The sequence below is a fragment of the Giraffa tippelskirchi genome, chromosome 9 (assembly GCF_054371585.1).
Source record: "Giraffa tippelskirchi isolate mGirTip1 chromosome 9, T2T-mGirTip1v1.2.pri, whole genome shotgun sequence".
NCBI classification, from domain to species: domain Eukaryota; kingdom Metazoa; phylum Chordata; class Mammalia; order Artiodactyla; family Giraffidae; genus Giraffa; species Giraffa tippelskirchi.
The window spans coordinates 47411786-47430890 of NC_137283.1; the positions used below are offsets into that span (position 1 = coordinate 47411786).

Below are 19105 nucleotides of genomic sequence, written 5' to 3' on the forward strand. Positions count from 1 at the left end.
TACTTTTTTTTTTTTTAACTATCCAACGTAGAGTTCTCTGAATTTCAACTCAATGGTCTAACTGCCCTGTGGACATTTCAACTTGGAGGCATAAGACATGTCAAACTTAACATGTTTCTCCAAAACCAAACTCCTGTCTGTCCCCAATCTGTGCCTCGCCCCTGATCTTCCTAACCTTAGAAAATGGCATCTTCAAGTTGTTCAATAAAAACTTGGAATCCATCCTTATCTTCCCTCTTACTCTGACACAATCTATATCTATTTCATTAACCAATTATCTTGGCTCTATCTTCAAAACATATCCAGAATCCAACTACTTCTACCAACTCCACCAAGCCATCATCCTTCCTGCCTTGAATTTTGCAATATCTCCCTAACTGGTCTCCCTGATTTTGCCCTCATCTCCGTAACAGTCCATTCCCTACACATCAACCAGAGTGATCATTCCTCTGTTCAAACCCTGCAATGGCTCCCATCTCACAGAATAAGGCCCCACACATAAGCCTCCCTCATTATTAATCCTCCCCAAACGTGGTACCTCTGTTACGATGAAAGAACCTATACTGAAACATCAGTATCACCCAGAGCCCACAGTTTACATTAGGGTTCACTCCTGATGTTGGACAAATGTTTAATGACATGTATTCACCATGGCAGACCATACAGAGCAGTTTTACTGCCCTAAAAATCCTCTGTGCTCCACAGATTCATCCCTCCTCTCCCTCAAACTTCTAGTAACAACTGATCTTTTTACTTTTATTTTTTAAAATAAAAACTTTTCTAAAAGTAAAAATGAAATGCCATGGAATTATGAAACAATCATGGTTTTGAAAATTTTTAAATGGCACATGCAAAAAAAAAAAAAAATGCAGTGGGATTCCAGCTTTGTAGAAATATACATCTGAAGAGAAAAATCACCGAAAAACAAGACATCAATACTCTTGCTATCTCTGGCTGATACAATTGTGTGTGATTTTTATATTCTGTATAATGTTCTATATTTTCAAAATTTAATTAATAGGTGCATATTACTAATAATCAGAAATTTATTGTTAAATAGTAAAGTCAACAAGCAGTTGGGCATCACAGATTTTGAAATATTATCCAAACTCCAGATATACTCTTTGAAGAAGGATCTAGGATATGAGGCAATCACAGGGTTCATAACATTTACTTAAAACTATTCTTAGAAGAGAAAGAAATCTAGGCTCAAAATAGGGATGTCTAATGTGACAGCAAGGCCATAATAAACAGTGAAAACTACAACCTCCATAACCTATGCTCCTTGTGAATGGCCCTGGGGGCTTCCACGGGAGGGAGAAAACATTGGCTAGGATTCCCATTAGATTGCTGCGACTATTCCTCCCAAGTGCCATTCTTCATGACACAAAAGCCGCCCACTCTGATCTTAGTTTAAAACTCTGGAGGTTCCCGACACTTCTTCCACTTCCAGCTGCAAGATTCCGCCTGCAGACTGCTGGTGCTTACTGATACACTTGGGATTCACAGTGTGAGTCTGAAACAGCAGCTGTCAGAACTCAAGCAAATAAACCCAGGGTTCCAGGTATATCTCGAACCACCACCACTGGCCTTACATGCTCAAGCCCCTACCTAGCTCACCCCAGACCACTCTGCCCTTTGCTCTCTGTCCTCTAGCCACCAAGGCCTCCACCTTCCTGAGTCTAAACAAGCAGAGCTGTTCCCACCCCAGGGCCTTTGCCCTGGCCCTGTGCCTAGGATACTTTACCCCTGATTCTTTATACTGCAAGCAAAGAGGACAAATAGACGGGGGGTGAGAGAAACAGCACAAGTCAAACTCCCCGCAGGAGACTAAGAGACGCAGGGGTTGAGAAGGAGATCAGCTTTCCTCACCCAGTGGTCCAAGGTGAAGGGGGTCAAAGTTGACATCTGGGAGGCTAGCTCTCTGTAAATAAGATGGCTATGAAGCAGGTTCCAGAAGGCACTAAGCATGTCACACATCTAGCTGCTGTTCGAGGAAACTAGTGTCCTGATACACCATGTAAAATAGACAAGAATAGAATGAAACGGAGGGAAAAAAAAAGGCCTACGTTCTAAAGAGATGTGCCCATCAAATCAGTCTGAGTCCAGATCCTGACTCACTTAAATAAACCAGAACTTCTCCAAGTTTTCTGCTGAGGAGTCCTGAATTCCCACAGAAAATGTTCTTATCCCTCAGGGCACCATCTAAAGCATTCAAACTCCACTCTCAAATTTATTTGAAGAAAATCTAATTTTATCTTAAAACTTCATGTGAATACTGATTTTTTTGCCCAAATTTTCATTCTATAAAAAAAATTTTTTTTCAATCCATACCAAAGTACTGAACCCCCAAGCCCTGACACTCCTCCCCTAACTTCCCATTAAAACTGACACTCCAGCAAGGTCTGTCATGTTTATAGTGAAGCTCCATAAACTCCTAGTATCCCTTCTACAACCTAAGGAACCAAGTTTGGAAATAAAACTCCTTGGTAAGCAATCATTCCTAGAATAGCCAGTAAATGGTTTAAGTCTGTAGTTTCTGATTGGGGCTTGGGTTTTACAATGAAATTCCTATTAAAAAAAAAAATCCTACTCTTGTCTTAGCTGAACAAGGCTGTTCACAACACAGGCTGAACAGCTTGGATAGCAGAGGGCTCTCAGAAGAAAAGGGTGGTGGAGGTTCCAGTTCTCCTACTGGAAAACCGAGAAAACAGCAGAGAAACCAGCACAACTAATGAAGTAAAAAAAATACCAGAGGAAAAGAAATGGGGCATCTGGTTTTTCCTTGTAATAAATACTGCATAAGAATAAGGGTAACCTAAATGGACTGGTGGGGGAGGGGAATCTCATTATTAACTAAGGTTGTTGTACACCTGGAGAACAACTGAAATTTCGGAGGGAAACCAAGAATTGAATCCAGATGAATATTAATGAGAAATACATGAAGTTCCTGTTAAATGAACATATTAAATTTTAAGAATCTCCCCCACCCCCTAACCTTTATTGTACATTTAGGCCCAGGTTTCCTGCTATTTTTCTCCCCTGTCTCCGTGCTGCAAGGAGATAAGAAACTACCTTGGGAAAATGATATTAGGATTTTTACCATTTGCACAGACAGACCCTTGGAACTATTCCTTGGTCTAGATACTCTATTATCTACAGTTGCCAAGTACATGAAAGGAAGAATCTACTATAGGCTTAAAGGGTAGAGTGACATTGAGAAAGACAAACGAACCAGCAAATCAACCCGCAAAACACAGGTAAGTGAGTGAAGTGAAGTTGCTCAGTCGTGTCCGACTCTGTGTCCGACTCTTTGTCCGACTCTCTGTAGCCTACCGTCCATGGAATTTTCCAGGCAAGAGTACTGGAGTGGGTTGCCATTTCCTTCTCCATCACAGGTAAACCTCTTTGCAAACATGAAAATATATCATGTATCACCCATGCCACACTCTCACATCAAATGCAACACACATTAAGTAGTAATTGAAAACAAACTTTTTTTGTAAAGGCCAGATAATTCTAGGAGTTTCCTTCATCTAAATATTTCTAAGCACCTTATCTGGATAAAGAGATTAGAGCTCACGCTCAGCTAGAAGAAAATACTGAGCCACAAAAACCATTGCACAAGGAAAGCCAATTTCCAGACAGAGCAGGTTTTGAACCTCTGCCTCTAATAATGACAGATCCCCAAAAGAGCTGACCTCTAACTTTCCGCATCATTCCAAAAGAATATAGAAAAGAAAAATGGGAATGACATGCCAATCCAAAACGTCTCACAACATGCCACAGGTCCCCTCACCTGTTATGAACAGAAAGCACTATCTTCTTCCCCACTTTTTTGAAGACAAAATCATGAAGCTGTTTCCCAATAGCCAAAGCCACCACGTTCTATCATAGCCAGTTCTCAGACTAATGTCTCACCTGTCAGCTTTGGAAGGTCAGTATCAAGGCGTAGACTATGCTCCAACTTAATGTAGCAAAGCTAAAAAGATCCCTTAACTCCTCTATCCACTCACTATTCTGTTCCTTCCATCTCTGCAAAGGTTTCATAATCCTCCCAGGCTTTACTTAGTCCATCTTCAATCTGCCCCACATAGCCAATAAGTCACCAAGTCATATAAATCCCACTGCAACAAATCTGACTTTGTATTCCTCATGTGCAGATTAACTGACTCAAAAGTTCAAACCCCCACTGACCCTTCCCATAAAGCTCTGTCACAGACCTAACTGGTTTTCTTGATCTGCAGGCCATCTCTGTTGTATACCGCTAGAATAACATTCCTAAAATAAAAGGTCTAATGAATGCTTCCTCAGTAAAAACCTCCATCAGTTCCACGTTGCCTCTAAAACAAATTCTAGATTCCTTCATGATCTGACCACAGGTCATCACTCCAGTCTCACTCTGGTCATCCTCCTAAAAGTGCTCAGTTCTACACCAAGTAAGATAGCTCATCATTCTCTACCACATGCCATGCTTTCCCTTTATTCATGCCATTATTTCTAATTGTCCTCTCATCTCTGATCAACAATATCACCAACTTCTTCCCTCATAGCACTCATTAAGAAAGAAAGCAAACACATCACAGGCAGGGAATTATATGAATCTATGGTCTCAGAAGCAGCATGGGTTTGAAACAGGAGCACCACCTTGGAAACCAAAGGCCCAGCTTTGCCATTTTCTCACTAAGTTACATTGAGCAAGGCACTTACTTCCCTTTCTGAGCCTCAGTTTTCTCATCTGTAAAATGCACCCACCCTACTTAACATATAGGATTACTAAGATAATCAAGTAAGACAAAACATTTCAAAATGCTTCTGAGGGGATGGAACTAAAGTAGTACTTAGAAATTTAGTTTTAAGTGCTACTAGGAAAAAAATGCTGAAATGAGCTAAGCATAATCTTAAGAAGCGTGAAAGTAATACAAAATAAACCCCAAAGATGTAGGAGAATATTCTAAAGTAGAAATTACAAAGAAAACAAACGTAATATAGAGGATCACCAAAGTCAGAAGGCAGTTCTTTGAAAAGGTTAGTAGGATAGTTCAGATGTTTATGTAAACTATAAGGAAGCACTGTCAAAGTGAAACGCTTCAAATAGAAAGGGCTGTAGTAACAGTTTCCTTTTTGAAAGGGTATCTCAGCTGCATCACTATTGACATTTGGGGCCAGATAACAGTGTGGCAGGGAGCTGTTCTATGCAGTGCAGGACGGTCAGCAGGATGGCTTATTTCTACCCACAAGATGCCAGTAGCATTCCTCCCCCACTCCCAGGAGTCGTGACAACCACAAATGTCTTCAGACTTTGTAAACTGTCCCCCAGGAGGTAAAATCAACCCAGGTTGAGAAAAACTGTTCTAAGAAAACAAAAGGGCCACATCACACTACACCAGCTAAGACTAGACTATTCATAGCTATTCCTAATTTTAGAATAGCTGGCTGCTCTGCCCATTAGAACTGCAGGATAACCAGCAAGCCAAGGCAGCAAAGGCAAGACCGAAGAAAATAGGCAGGTCTTGGATGTTTCTGCACAATTGCACCGAGTGTTCAAGATGAGAGGACCAGAAAAGCTGTAAGAACTGAAACAGTGGCAGAGATGCCACAAGTAGCAGAAGTATCATTTTTATTTCAGGGGAGCAGGGGTGGGGTGTGGGAGGGTAGGGTTGTTTCAACACTATAGTGAAACATAAAAATGGTGTTTGCAAGGAACTCTGCTCAATTGTATGTGGCAGCCTGGATGGGAGAGGGGTTTAGGGGAAAATGGATACATGTATATGTATGGCTGGGTCCCTTCCATGTTCACTTGGAACTATCACAACATTGTTAATAGGCTATACCCCAATACAAAACAAAAAGTTAAAAATGCGCTTGAATCAAATTCCTAATGGGGCCAAAGAAGGAGACAGTACCTATGGAAACTTTTTCTTACTCACTCTGAAATTCATAAGCAATAAAAAGAAACCATTTCAAAATTTTAAAGTTATTTCATCAAGAAATACATTTTCTTTTTTAAAAACTCCAATTACAATAAGTACATTATTCTGAGACAAACCACAATTAAATTCTTGCCACTTTTAAATAAATAATAGTAAAGTCCTCAAATTCATACCATACAATTTTTGAATAATTAAGAATCTGACCAGGAGAAAAGGAATCCAAGAAGCCAAGAGGGAAAACAGTGTGTATATATCCATTACACTCAACAGCAGCATCTAAAACCAAGTCTAAACCTGATGAGAGTGCTAGAGGTGCCTGAAAACATAATTTTGAGAAACCAAATGATATAAAAGCAAAAAGTGATGCAGATACCTAGGGATTCTAATGCCATCTTAAGAACCGTGAGAGGCAAGCAAAACAGTCTAATGATATACCCACACATCACTATCTTCAGTTATTTCTCCTCATTCTACTTTATGGACAGGAACTATAAAACCAGTGGTGGGGAGACTCCAATGGAACAGGCTAGCAGTGGATAGCAAAAGATGCCATCCGGGTGAGGGCAGGGAGTAAAATGGTAATTCGCCTGCCAGAAGTAAACTGGAAATGGGTCAGAGAATTCCCGACAGTTTACATGACAGAAGATCGATCCCTGAACTGTATGGCAGCTGTTAGGATGAGTGAGAACTAAAGACATTAACATCAACAAAGAAAAAGGAATCTGGAATCTGGAGAATGACAGGAGCGCATCTTCACCAGGCTCCAGCAGGTCCAAGGAATGGCAATCGAGTGCAATTTCAGGTATAAAACTGAATACTGGTGTGTTATAAAAAGGCAAATTTTATTCCTAGGTTAACAGGAAGCTTACAAATGACTAAATCCTGTGCCATGAAAGGCTAGAATTAATTGATAAGCTGGTCAGATGACCTAACACTAGACTAATGATGAAAGAAAAAGTCTAATGCCACTTCAATAAGTTGGGAATAAAGAAAGGGTGAGCCAAGCAAACCAAACAGGAGTCGAGCAGCTACACAGGGGGCAGTTCTCTCCCCACTGGAGCAATTTATAGTTGCCTGAAGTGGCTGAGAAGCAGACCAGCACTGCAGGAGATGGGGTAAGCTTTCTGGAGTTGTGAACCCATCTAAGAACCTCTCCCCAAATAACATCCTCATGTTCACAGAAGCAGAATTGTGAATGTAACTGAGGAAACTCACAGGCCACTCATAGTTATTCCTTGATGGGTCTGTGGTCACCAGACCACAAAGTCTCACCACAGGAACTCTGCCACTGACTCCCTCCACGACTTGAACAAGTATGTTCCACTCTCAAATATGTGGACCTAAGTGTGCACATGGTCAAAGATGAGGTGAGGGCTAAAGGTCCCTTCAGCACCACAGTGAAGCTTACATACAGGAACAATTCATTTCCTGGGGAAGAGCACATAGGTTCATTGTCGCTGTGTTTCAGGCTTTGCCTTCTCACGATGGATGACTTGAGAAATCCAACTGCAAACACCAAGCTGTCTCAGCAAAAATTTTAATAAGAGGAAAGGGAAGCAATCTTTGTCGCTCACAAGAGTCACTCACCATCCAGCAGGTCTTCCCCATCATCCCTGCCATGCTCCTCCACTGCCACCTCCTCCTCCTCCTCCTCCTCCTCTTCCGCATCCTCCAGCTCCACGTCTGGGTCCAGGTCTGGATCGCTCCCTGAGGCGGATTCGTCTGACATGGCTCCCAGAGGTTGTCAGTGGACATTACCGTCTCATGGTCCACTGCAGGGGTCCTGGGAGGAGGACAAGAAGCAACAGAATCACCAAAAGCTTCACTTAGGAACACAGATTTTTCAAAGAGAAAATGTCAAGTATGAACACCCTGGTTAGGTACAGAGCTAAGCATACATAAAATCTCAACCTTTTCCACAAGGACACTGGCCCTAAGACATACTGGGGTGACTCTGCCCAGCTCAAGCCTCTCTTACGTGCTTGTTTGGTCCCTTTAAGGTATTTTCTTGTGCAAACACCCTATACACTTCAGAATCTCCATTGGTTCATTCCTTCATGCATTAACTGCTTCCTGAGCACCAACTCAAGTCAAGGTTATGGTTTTTCCAGTAGTCATGTATGGATGTGAGAGTTGGACTATAAAAAAGGCTGAGCACTGAAGAATTGATGCTTTTGAACTGTGGTGTTAGAGAAGACTCTTGAGGGTCCTTGGACTGCAAGGAGATCCAACCAGTCCATCCTAAAGGAGGTCAGTCCTGGGTGTTCACTGGAAGGACTGATGTTGAAGCTGAAACTCCAATACTTTGGCCACCTGATGCGAAGAGCTGACTCATTGGAAAAGACCCTGATGCTGGGAAGGATTGGGGGCAGGAGGAGAAGGGGACGACAGAGCATGAGATGGTTGGATGGCATCACTGACTCAATGGACATGAGTTTGGGTAAACTCCGGGAGTTGGTGATGGACAGGGAGGCCTGGCGTGCTGCGGTTCATGGGGTCACAAAGAGTCGGACACGACTGAGCGACTGAACTGAACACCTACTCTTTACATCTCTGTAGATGTATATAGATGTGTATATAATCGCAGGCGCTCAGGCTTTGGGGACACAGTAGAAAGTAGAGAAAAGTATCTCAGAAGGTGGTATGTGCCAGAAGAAGCTGTTATTTTATATAGTGTGGCGGGGGTGGGGGTGGGGAATGGGGATAGGAAAGTTCTCACTGAGCAGAGACCAGAAGGAAGAGAGGGCTACACAGACATCTGGAAGGACTGTGTCCAGGCAGAGTGAGCAGCAAAGGTGAGGTCCTGGAGTAACTGGGAGTGCTCAGGGAATAAGGAGTAGGCCCTAGCTGGGAGCACTACAAGGAAGATGGCCCGTTCTCCCACCACCTGAATACAGTGCTTACAGGCAACTGACTGCTCATCACACTGTCAGTCCACCTGAGTAGGGAGGGAGCCTCAGAACGCCCCGCGCCCACAGCTCAGCTCTCGGGCTCTGCCCTAGCTCATGGCCCAGTTCCAGCTCCATTTCTTCCAAGAAGCCTTTGTCCACTGCCCCAGTCCTTGGGGATCCCGTTCCCTCTTCTGAACTCCAGTAGCCATGCTGACCAGGCTAACCTTCACTGAAGGCTTCATATGAGTTACTTGGCAGAGTGTTTGCCTTCTTTGGTTTCTCACCTCCTGACCCAACAGTAAGCCCCTAGTGGCAGGGATTTAGCGGGGAATGGTTTCTTTGTATCCTAGAGCTAGAAGCATGTCCTAGTCAAATCGTTCCTTCATTCAAATTCACTCTCTCGTGCCAATCTGCTTGCTCTTTTGTATTTAGTGTGTGTCAGGCGCTGTGCAGGTTTGTCCACCTCTCTCCATTTGACTATTAGCAAAAGTCCTTTCTTCTTGAGTGAAAAGAAGAAAACAGGATAAAGAGAAAGCTAGCTGTTTTGTGATACACCAAATACAGCAAAATATCAATGTGAATATTCACCAGTTCTTTCCATTTTTTGGTATATTTCAAATGTTTTATAACAAAATGTGGGGAAGAGGCACACAAGATAAATAATCTTTAGTAAGACAAACAGCTGTAGACAACCACATCCAGAATCAGGTCATCCTAAAATTCCTCCCATTTCCCAAAATTAAAAAAAAAAAAAAAAAGAAACACAAATATCTCAATTATTCAACACAAATACTATTCTAGACCTGGAATCTCTTCAAGTTCAGACACAATTTGAAACAGAACTTCTATGTTCTCCTGAATAGAAACAGAAACAAAACAAAGCAAACCGGATCCTTCAGAATTTTGGAAAACCATAATGTAAGGCCGCTCAGCTAGAAAGCAAGGAGTAATGAGCATGTGCATTCTGATGGGTCACATACTTAGCCTCTGAAGACAACCAAAGCAAAGAGCAGCTGTGGATGGTTTAGAAACAGAATTCAAATTTTTGCATTAATAACACACTTGCAAAAACATTTACAAAGGGCATTAAAGTACAGTGAAGAAAAGTGACCCACACATACACATTAATATAACTAATGCTGAGCTACCATTCACTGACAAAGCAAATTCCAAGTCTCGGAGGGAAATCTATGTCTTTAGTTCATTAGGTTTTAAAAAGGAAGTAGTAAACCAATTAAATATCAGCAGGTTTAGAAGTGAAATTTATTTCTGAATATTAGTATAATGATAATTCATCAGCAACTACCCTGTTTGGAAGTCAACGTTCATAATCAGCATAAACCCCCTGTTTCATTCTACACTGCTTGAGGTAAGTTATTTTGCTTAGAGTGTGCCTGGCTGATTATGGAGTGGCTTTTAGAAAACAATTTTTAATTAGCAAGTACCTTTAGGTAATCTGACTTCCTGGCATTTTACAGAAGAAATTGTGTGGTGGTGGAAGAATGACAATCACTTAGAGGTTAGCAGTAACTAACAATGAAAAGCTTCCTGTAAAAACACAGTTAACAAACATTTTTAAAACCGCCTCAGCCCCAAGCTCCTGACAGACAGAAGCAAACATCAATTAAACATTCAACTACCACATATGTTGTTAAGACTATGAAAGACGTTGGTCCAGTCCCCTTCTCAAAACTGTTTTTAAAAAGAGGACACTTTTTAAATAGTACCCAGGCCATCAGATGCCCATATCAGAGAAGAAACTGGAAAGTAATGGCTTTCTTAAGTCCCGCCAAATGTGGTTTTTCTCTTTCCCTCCCTTCTGCTGCTGCTGCTGCTAAGTCGCTGCAGTCGTGCCCGACTCTGTGTGACCCCATAGATGGCAGCCCACCAGGCTCCCCCGTCCCTGGGATTCTCCAGGCAAGAACACTGGAGTGGGTTGCCATTTCCTTCTCCAATGCAGGAAAGTGAAAAGTCAAAGTGAAGTCGCTCAGTCGTGTCCGACTCTTAGTGACCCCGTGGACTGCAGCCCACCAGGCTCCTCTGTCCATGGGATTTTCCAGGCAAGAGTACTGGAGTGGAGTGCCATTGCCTTCTACAGGCCACTAAATTTCTTTACAAAGATGACACAATGAATTCTTTTCTCAGCTCTTCAGAGCTACAGTAACTACCTAAGGGGCAGGTTTGGCTGTTACTGATCACCTTCAAAAAAGCAACAAAGAGAAAATGGCAGAGGAAAAGCTGATCTTGCAGGCAGCAGCACAGTCATTGCACTTTGTCTCTAAGGGGCTCCGCCCCAACAGGCACACTTCCATGTGGGCAAAGCCTTTCAGAACACAGGGAAGGCAGCCCTGATTTTAAAAATTAGCTCTTGGGGACTTTCCTGGTGGGCCTGGGCCTATGATTAAGAATCCGCCTTCCAAACAATTCCAAACTCATTCTACGAGGTGATGATCACCCTGATACCAAAACCAGGCAAAGACAGCACACAAAAAAGAAAATTACAGGCCAGTATCACTGATGAACATAGATGCAAAAATCCTCAACAAAATTCTAGCAAACAGAATTCAACAACACATTAAAAAGCTCATATACCATGATCAAGTCAGGTTTATTCCAGGGATGCAAGGATTCTTCAATATACACAAATCAGTCAATGTGATACACCATATTAACAAATTGAAAAATAACCACATGATCTCAACAGATGCAGAAAAAGCCTTCGACAAAATTCAACACCCATTTATGATAAAAATGCTTCAAAAAATGGGCATAGAAGGAACCTACCTTAACACAGCAAAGGCCATTTATGATCAGTCCACAGAAAACATTATTCTCAATGATAAAATACTAAGAGTATCTCCTCTAAGTTCAGGAACAAGACAAGGGTGTCCATTCTCACCACTATTATTCAACATAGTTTTAGAAGTCCTAGCTATGGCAATTAGAGAAGAAAAAGAAATAAAAGGAATTCCAGATTAGAAAAGAAAAAGTAAAACTCTGTTTGCAGATGACATGATACTATACATAAAAAACCCAAAAGAAACTATCAGAAAATTAGTAGAGCTAATAGTGAATTCAGCAAAGTCACGGGATACAAGGTCAATACACAGAAATCACTGCATTCCTATATACTAACAATGAAAAACCAGAAAGAGAAATGAAGGAATCAATCCCATTCACCACTGCAACAGAAAGAATAAAATATCTAGGAATAAACCTACCTAAGGAGACAAAAGACCTGTATATGAAAAATTATAAGACACTGATGAAAGAAATCAAAGATGACATAAACAGATAGACAGTCCAAGTTCCTGGGCAGGAAAATCAACATTGTGAAAATGATTATACTAAAATGCAATCTACAGATTCAATGCAAAAGTGAAAAGTGAAAGTGAAGTCGCTCAGTCGTGTCCAACTCTTTGCGACCCTGTGGACTATTGTCTACCAGGCTCCTCCGTCCATGGGATTCTCCAGGCAAGAATACTGGAGTGGGTTGCCGTTTCCTTCTCCAGGGGATCTTCCCGACCCTGGGATCGAACTGAGGTCTCCCACATTGCAGACAGATGCTTTACCCTCTGAGCCACCAGGGAAGACTCACTTTCACTTTTTCAGAATAAAAAATTTCACAATTCATATGGAAACACAAAAGACCCTGAATAGCCAAGGAAGTCTTGAGAAAGAAGAATGGAGCTGGAGGAATCAACCTTCCTGACTTCAGACTATACTACAAAGCTACAGTCATCAAGATAGCATGGTACTGGCACAAAAAGAGAAATACAGACCAATGAACAAGATAGGCAAGATAAACTCACACATCTATGGGTACCTTGTTTTTGACAAAGGAGGCAAGAGTACAATGGGGAAAGATAGCCTCTTCAATAAGTGGTGCTGGGGGAGGGAGGGAGGAAAAATTAAAAAAAAAAAAAGTGGTGCTGGGAAAACTGGACAGCTATGTGCAAAAGAATGAAATGAGAACACTTCCTGATGTCATACACAAAGATAAACTCAAAATGGATTAAAGACCTAAATGTTTAGGACCAAAAACTCTAAGACTCTTAGAGGAAAACACAGGCAGAACACTCAACATAAATCAAAGCAAGATCTTCTATGACCCACCTCCTAGAGTAATGGACATAAAAACAAAAATAAATAAGTGGGATCTACTTAAACTTAAAAGCTTTTGTATAGCAAAGGAAATTACAAACAAGGTGAAAAGACAAGCCTCAGAATGGGAGAAAATAATAGCAAGTGAAACAACTGACAAAGAATTAATTTCCAAAATATACAAGCAGCTCATACAACTCAATACCAGAAAAACAAACAATCCAAGCAAAGGTGAGAAAAAGACCTAAAAAGACATTTCTCCAAAGAAGACATACAGATGGCTAACAAACACATAAAAAAATGCTCACCATTGCTCATTATTAGAGAAATGCAAATCAAAACTACCATGAGATACCACCTCACACCAGTTAGAAAGGTGATCATCAAAAAGTCTACAAACAATAAATGTTGGAGAGGGTGTGGAGAAAAGGGAACCTTCTTGCACTGCCGGTGGGAATGTAAATTGATACAGCCACTACGGAAGACGGTATGGATATTCCTTAAAAAACTAGGAATAAAACCACCATATGACCCAGCAATCCCACTACTAGGCATATACCCTGAGGCAACCAAAACTGAAAAAGATACATGTACCCCAATGTTCACTGCAGCACTATTTACAATAGCTAGACCATGGAAGCAACCTAGATATCCATCGACAGATGAATGGATAAAGAAGTTGTGGTACATATATACAATGGAATACAAACATGAGAAAAAAAGTTGATAAGGAAAAAAACGCATTTCCCCATTTGCTCCTCATCCCATGAGAGACACTGCTTCAATCTTCAGTGAAGAGGAGCTCTGCTTCTAAGACAAAGACACACTAGGAGAGTGACTTGGGTGTTGCTGCACCTTAAAAATGACCTGTATTCCTACAGAGCAAATTCTGGGAATCATATTCTATTTTAAGGAAACTGGAGAACTAGCTAAAGGAACTCCAAACAGAACCACTCTGATGGGTAAATATTCAATCCCTAAATAATACGTTAATCTTTATAGTTTAATCTATTGGGTTTGCTTTCGAACTGTGGTATTGGAAGAGACGCTTGAAAGTCCCTTGGACATTAAGGAGATCAAACCAGTCAATCCTAAAAGATATCAAACCTGAATATTCATTGGAAGGAATCATGTTGAAGCTGAAGCTCCAATACTTTGGCCACCTGATGCAAAGAGCTGACTCACTGGAAAAGACCCTGATGCTGGGAAAAATGAAAGGCAAAAGAAGGCAGCAGAGGTTGAGATGGTTGGATGACATCATTGACTCAATGGACATGAGTCTGAGCAAACTCCAGGAGATAGTGAAGGACAGGGAAGCCTGGCGTGCTGCAGTCCATGGGGTCACAAAGAGCCGGACATGACTGAGTGACTGAACAACATCATCATATTGGATTTGCTAAAAGGAGGCTAAAATTATGAAGAAACACACAGCCAATCCCAGTGAGCCTCTCACAGCAACCTTGAGAGTGAAGGAAGAGGGTTTTCTGCTCTGCTAAATTCAAAGACAAGGACACTTGTCTGTAAAGTGCTGCCTGACCAAGAATCAGTGGGATTAATCATGTGGGCACAGCCCTCAGACACATCCTTGGCAGGGAGATACACAAAAGGAAACACACAAACACACACACACAAAGCCTCTGTTCACAAAGCTGACCATGCCTGGAGAGTCCACACTGAAAACTGCAAACACATACGGCTTCACCGGGCAGTCGGTGAAATTGCAGAGACGTCTTAGTGGTCCTCAGCAGCATCCTGATCTTGCCTTTCATATAAAATAATCCATTCCCAACTGCCATATCCTCATTAACTTTGGTGACCTTGAGTAATATTAAATTTCCTCAAGTGCTCTCAAAGCAATTTAACAGCAAGTGCCACTCACATCTTTTCTCCATTAAGAATATAAACAAAACCATGCATTTATGCTAACACACAAGGCGAGGGAAGTTTTCAGAGCAAGCAGACATTCAGCCCAAAACTTGAAGCAACAGCCCTTCAAAGAAACCTATTAGCCAAAGAATCAAAGAGGGGGAGAAGAGAGTTCAGTTCATGTATAGAACTTCCTGGATATCTATTACAAGATTCTTCAATCTGCTGTGAGACGTCGTCTGTGGATCTTTAAAGTTATTTCAAAACACCTTTCCTGTGCAAGATGAAAATCTAACGTGTACTTCAAAATTCCATGCAGCCCAAATGACTTTTGCTTATCTTTCAGTTACTTTAAAACATATTTAATACACATAAGCAGCCACAGAAGCTAAACTGACAGAGATCGAAACATGTTTTTCGGAACTCAAATGAGACTTTCAGCAATTAAGACAAAATAAAGAAAGAAAGATGAACGTAAACACACCCAGGCCTCCAAGGAGCTGGGCCACAGGAGACAACTCTCCCAAAAGGCAATGCAAGTGAGGCCAGCACCAAGCACAACAGAGGCGCTGAAGCCACGTGTAGAGGCCTACAGACTAGCCACAGCTCGTGGGAAACTAGCTGCATTACCAAAAACCTATCAGTTCTCCCAGAGCTTCTTCCATAACCCCTCTTACTCCAGAGAGAAGAGAGATGGGCCTGAGTTCATCTTTAAGACTCCTTCCAGATTCTTTGACAGCAGTTCTTAAAGGGTGGTCCTGGAATCCCTGAGGGTCCCCGAGACCCTTTTAAAAAGTAAAATTCCTGCATGGGTTAAAGAGCCATTCAAAGTGCAAGACAGACCAATGGATTTCAATGAAACAGAATACAAAAAGTTCCTTGATACGGTTTCAAGCTCTCTGTTAACAATTAACCTTGAAGAAACGATCAGAGTTTTGGTATAATACCAAATACCCACAATTATATGAAAAGGATGTTAAAATACTCCTGTCTTTTCCAACTACATTCTTCATGTACTTCAACAATATAAAAAGTCAACAACAAAACAGTAAGTCGCAACAGAACCAGATCTGAGAATCCAGCTGTCTTGATTCAACCAGACATTTTCAAATTTTTGAACATATAAAACAATTCTACTCTTTTAATTTGTTTTGGAAAATAGCTATTTTTCATTTTAAAGGTTATTTATGTTAATATATAATTATGTTATTATTTGAGAATGAATTAATATATTTTATTTCTCAGCTTTAGTTTCTAATACAACAAATACTGACCAGTAAAACACTCAGGGGTCTTAAAATAATTTTTAAGAGTATAAAAGGATCCTAAGAGCAAAAAGTTTGAGACCTGCTATTCTAACACAACAAAACTCTTAAGATCTGTGGTCTTGTCCCCATTTTCAGGTGTCACAAAGAGGAAAATTGGCTTTAAAGAAAAACATAACATGCAGAGAACCACATTACATGAACATTATAAAATCTTCCATTATATTTAAATAAATAAAATTAATCTGATATATAAAAATGATACACACAGGTTATTTTATAAATATAATTAATCATCAAGGGCAAATTTCCTCAGTAACTGAAGTTAATACTACTTTGTTGCTTAGTTGCTCCATTGTATCTGACTGTTTCGCGACCCCATGACCTGCAGCTCACCAGGCTCCTCTGTCCATAGGATATCCCAGGTAAGAATACAGGAGTGGGTTGCCACTTCCTACTCATGAGGATGTTCCTGACCCAGGGATCAAACCTGTGTCTCCTACAAGTCTCCTGCATAGCAGGCAGATTCTTTACCCCTGAGCCACCAGGGAAGACCAATACTACATTTGCAAAGTCAAATTTTCACTTTTACCATTGAATCTCTGCTATCCACACTCCCTTTAAAATAGCCAAGGGCTGAGGTACACTGCCCTCCTCATAAATCCCCCTTGGCTTATGCCCTTCATCCAAGAAGTTACTGAGAAGCACATCCCTGCAAGAGTCAGTCCCAGGAGTTTTGAATAAGTAGGAGTTAAGCCCTAGAAGGCCACTGCTGAGGGGAGCAAATGAAAGATTCATTTCATTCTCCATGGAGTCAGCTGAAAAAAAAAGGGGGGGGAGGGTGAAAGGAGGGAAGAGGGAAGGGAGGGGGAGAGAGAGAGAGAAAGAGAATAAACAATTGAGCTGGGAAGACAGGAGCTAAAACAGGGATGACAGGTTTGGCTATGAGAAGCCTGTGTGACATAAACACTGCTCCCCAGAGAAATGTGGGTTCTGAAAAAAAGTCCCTTTCTCACATACACGCACACCACATATGTTAAAACATCAGATCTGTGTAATCTGAGGGTGGTAAAAAAAAAAAAAAAAGAAAGTTAAGATCCCTGGATCTCTAAATGCAGGGGATGAGGCAAGAATAAATGCAATTCTGGCTAAATGTGTTACCATTCAACTCGTGAGCCCTGTATCTCTTTCCACACAGCTCTAACTTCTTAAAACAGGGATTTCAGAGATAAGGACCAACTTGGCAGGGGCATGGATGGCCCACTTACCCTAGGCTCCCTGGAGCCTAAGCCAGCCCAGTTCAGATCAACCTAAAAGCAAGTCAGGCTTATCTACTGGATGGTGAGACTGAAGAGGCTTGGAGAGAAACCAAATCATGCTTGATGTCCCACCACAATTGCCTCCACTCCTCTCTCCAGCCTCTTTCCTGAGCCCTCTGAGATCCCTCCCTCTCCTAAGACCCCTCCCTTTCTAAGAAATCTATCATGAAGCCACGGAGCTCAGTCTGGGTGCTTCAAACCCAGACAAGCATAAGCTGTGCAGAGTGAGGGATGGTTCATTCACCATTTACAGGCCTGCAAACATTCAGCATAAATTCTGGTAAAGACATTTCTGTATCTAGTCGATCTACCCGTCAGACACAATCCTGAAAAACTCTATCCAAGTAGCATTTCAACAAATCAGAGCTTTTACAAACAAGACTACAGCAGGGACCCTCACCTGAATCCTTCTATAATATAAATAGCCACTAATTTTTGAATTGATGCTGATCACTTAAGATTTTCAATAATCATTTATTTTAAAAAAGTTATACCTACCTCCTATACAGGCTGTATACTGTGGTTTTTCCTAAATTGGTATCTACTATAAGTAAAATTTCTAATGCATGACTATTATTTTGCGGTATGTACTCACAAACTGTATTTCTATAGCTACTCAAGTTTTTCCACTTTGGCTTTGTCAGTGACATGGGCACTCTGCGCACTTAGCTCCGTAATGACATAGGTAAACTCTCCTGGTTCCACTTCTCACAGTTCTAAAATGAATGGTAATGCTAGTCAGGGGTAGACGCCTTACGGTGCCTATGCAACAATACAAAAATACATTTGGTCTTTGCCCCTGGTTCCTGGCACAGAGCTCCCAAAACCTTTGGAATTTTCTGAGTGACCAGAGTGTCTTTTGTTATTCATACTGAGCCCCTTTTGACCAGACCTGAATTTAGGTTAGTGAATTTCTAGAGTGGGATCCCTAGAAAGCCTCAGGATGGGACTGGCCAGCAGTAGGACCAAATGACCAAAAGGAACTTTCAGCCTTACCCCCCAAGCTCCAAGATGGGGCAGGGAGCTGGAGATGAAATTCTATAAAACCCCCTGAACACTGAGATCCCGAGGGCTTCTGGGTCAGTGAACACATCGAGGTGCTGGAAGGGTGACACCTAGAAAGGGCACTGAAGCAAGGCAACACCTCCCCCCCATACCTTGCCCTAAGCTTTACTTCCATTTGGCTGTTCTTGAGTTGTATCCTTACAATAAGCCAGTAAACATACATATATTCTTGAGTTCTATGAATCATTCTTGGAAATTTTTGAACCTAAAGAGGGGCTCATAGGAACCTCTGATTTACAGTCAGTCAGTCAAGGACTTGTGACTGGCATGTGAAGCAGGGGTAGTTTTGTGGGACTGTGTCCTCAACCTGTAGAGTCTGCACTAACTCTGAGTAGTCAGCATGAAAACTGAACTGCTGAACACCAAGTTGGCATCCAGAGAATTGGTTATTGGTGCTGGGAAACATCTCAGGGTCACAAAGACTTGTAAGTGACAAATCACAAGAACTTATATCTGCAAAGAGGAACAGAAAATTTAAAAATGCATTATTTCTTGACTTCCTACATGCAAAAATAAAGTGTGGCATTTACTGCAATGCAACAGGTAACCTGTACCTTTAAACAACTAACTGTCACTTTCCCAGTTGATTTAGATTAATAATTACATGATACATGAATTTGTAAATGGGAATCCACAGTGTGTTCACCCCTCACAGAACAAAG

The 19105-nt window shown here is 41.4% G+C and overlaps 1 protein-coding gene across 18 annotated transcripts in view; it reads right to left on the reverse strand.

Moving 5' to 3' along the window:
* Positions 1–19105, reverse strand: part of RAD54L2 (RAD54 like 2) — a 115275-nt gene that overhangs the window by 43180 nt on the left and 52990 nt on the right. For 17 of the 18 annotated variants that reach the window (XM_081525245.1, XM_081525249.1, XM_081525244.1 and 14 more), the window contains one exon: positions 7521–7716. In XM_081525245.1, coding sequence (XP_081381371.1) covers positions 7521–7662 — 142 coding nt within the window. In that variant the 5' untranslated portion in view covers positions 7663–7716. Of the gene's footprint in view, positions 1–7520; positions 7717–8837; positions 11120–19105 lie in introns of those variants that run through there. The other variant, XM_081525251.1, reaches the window with a different exon arrangement.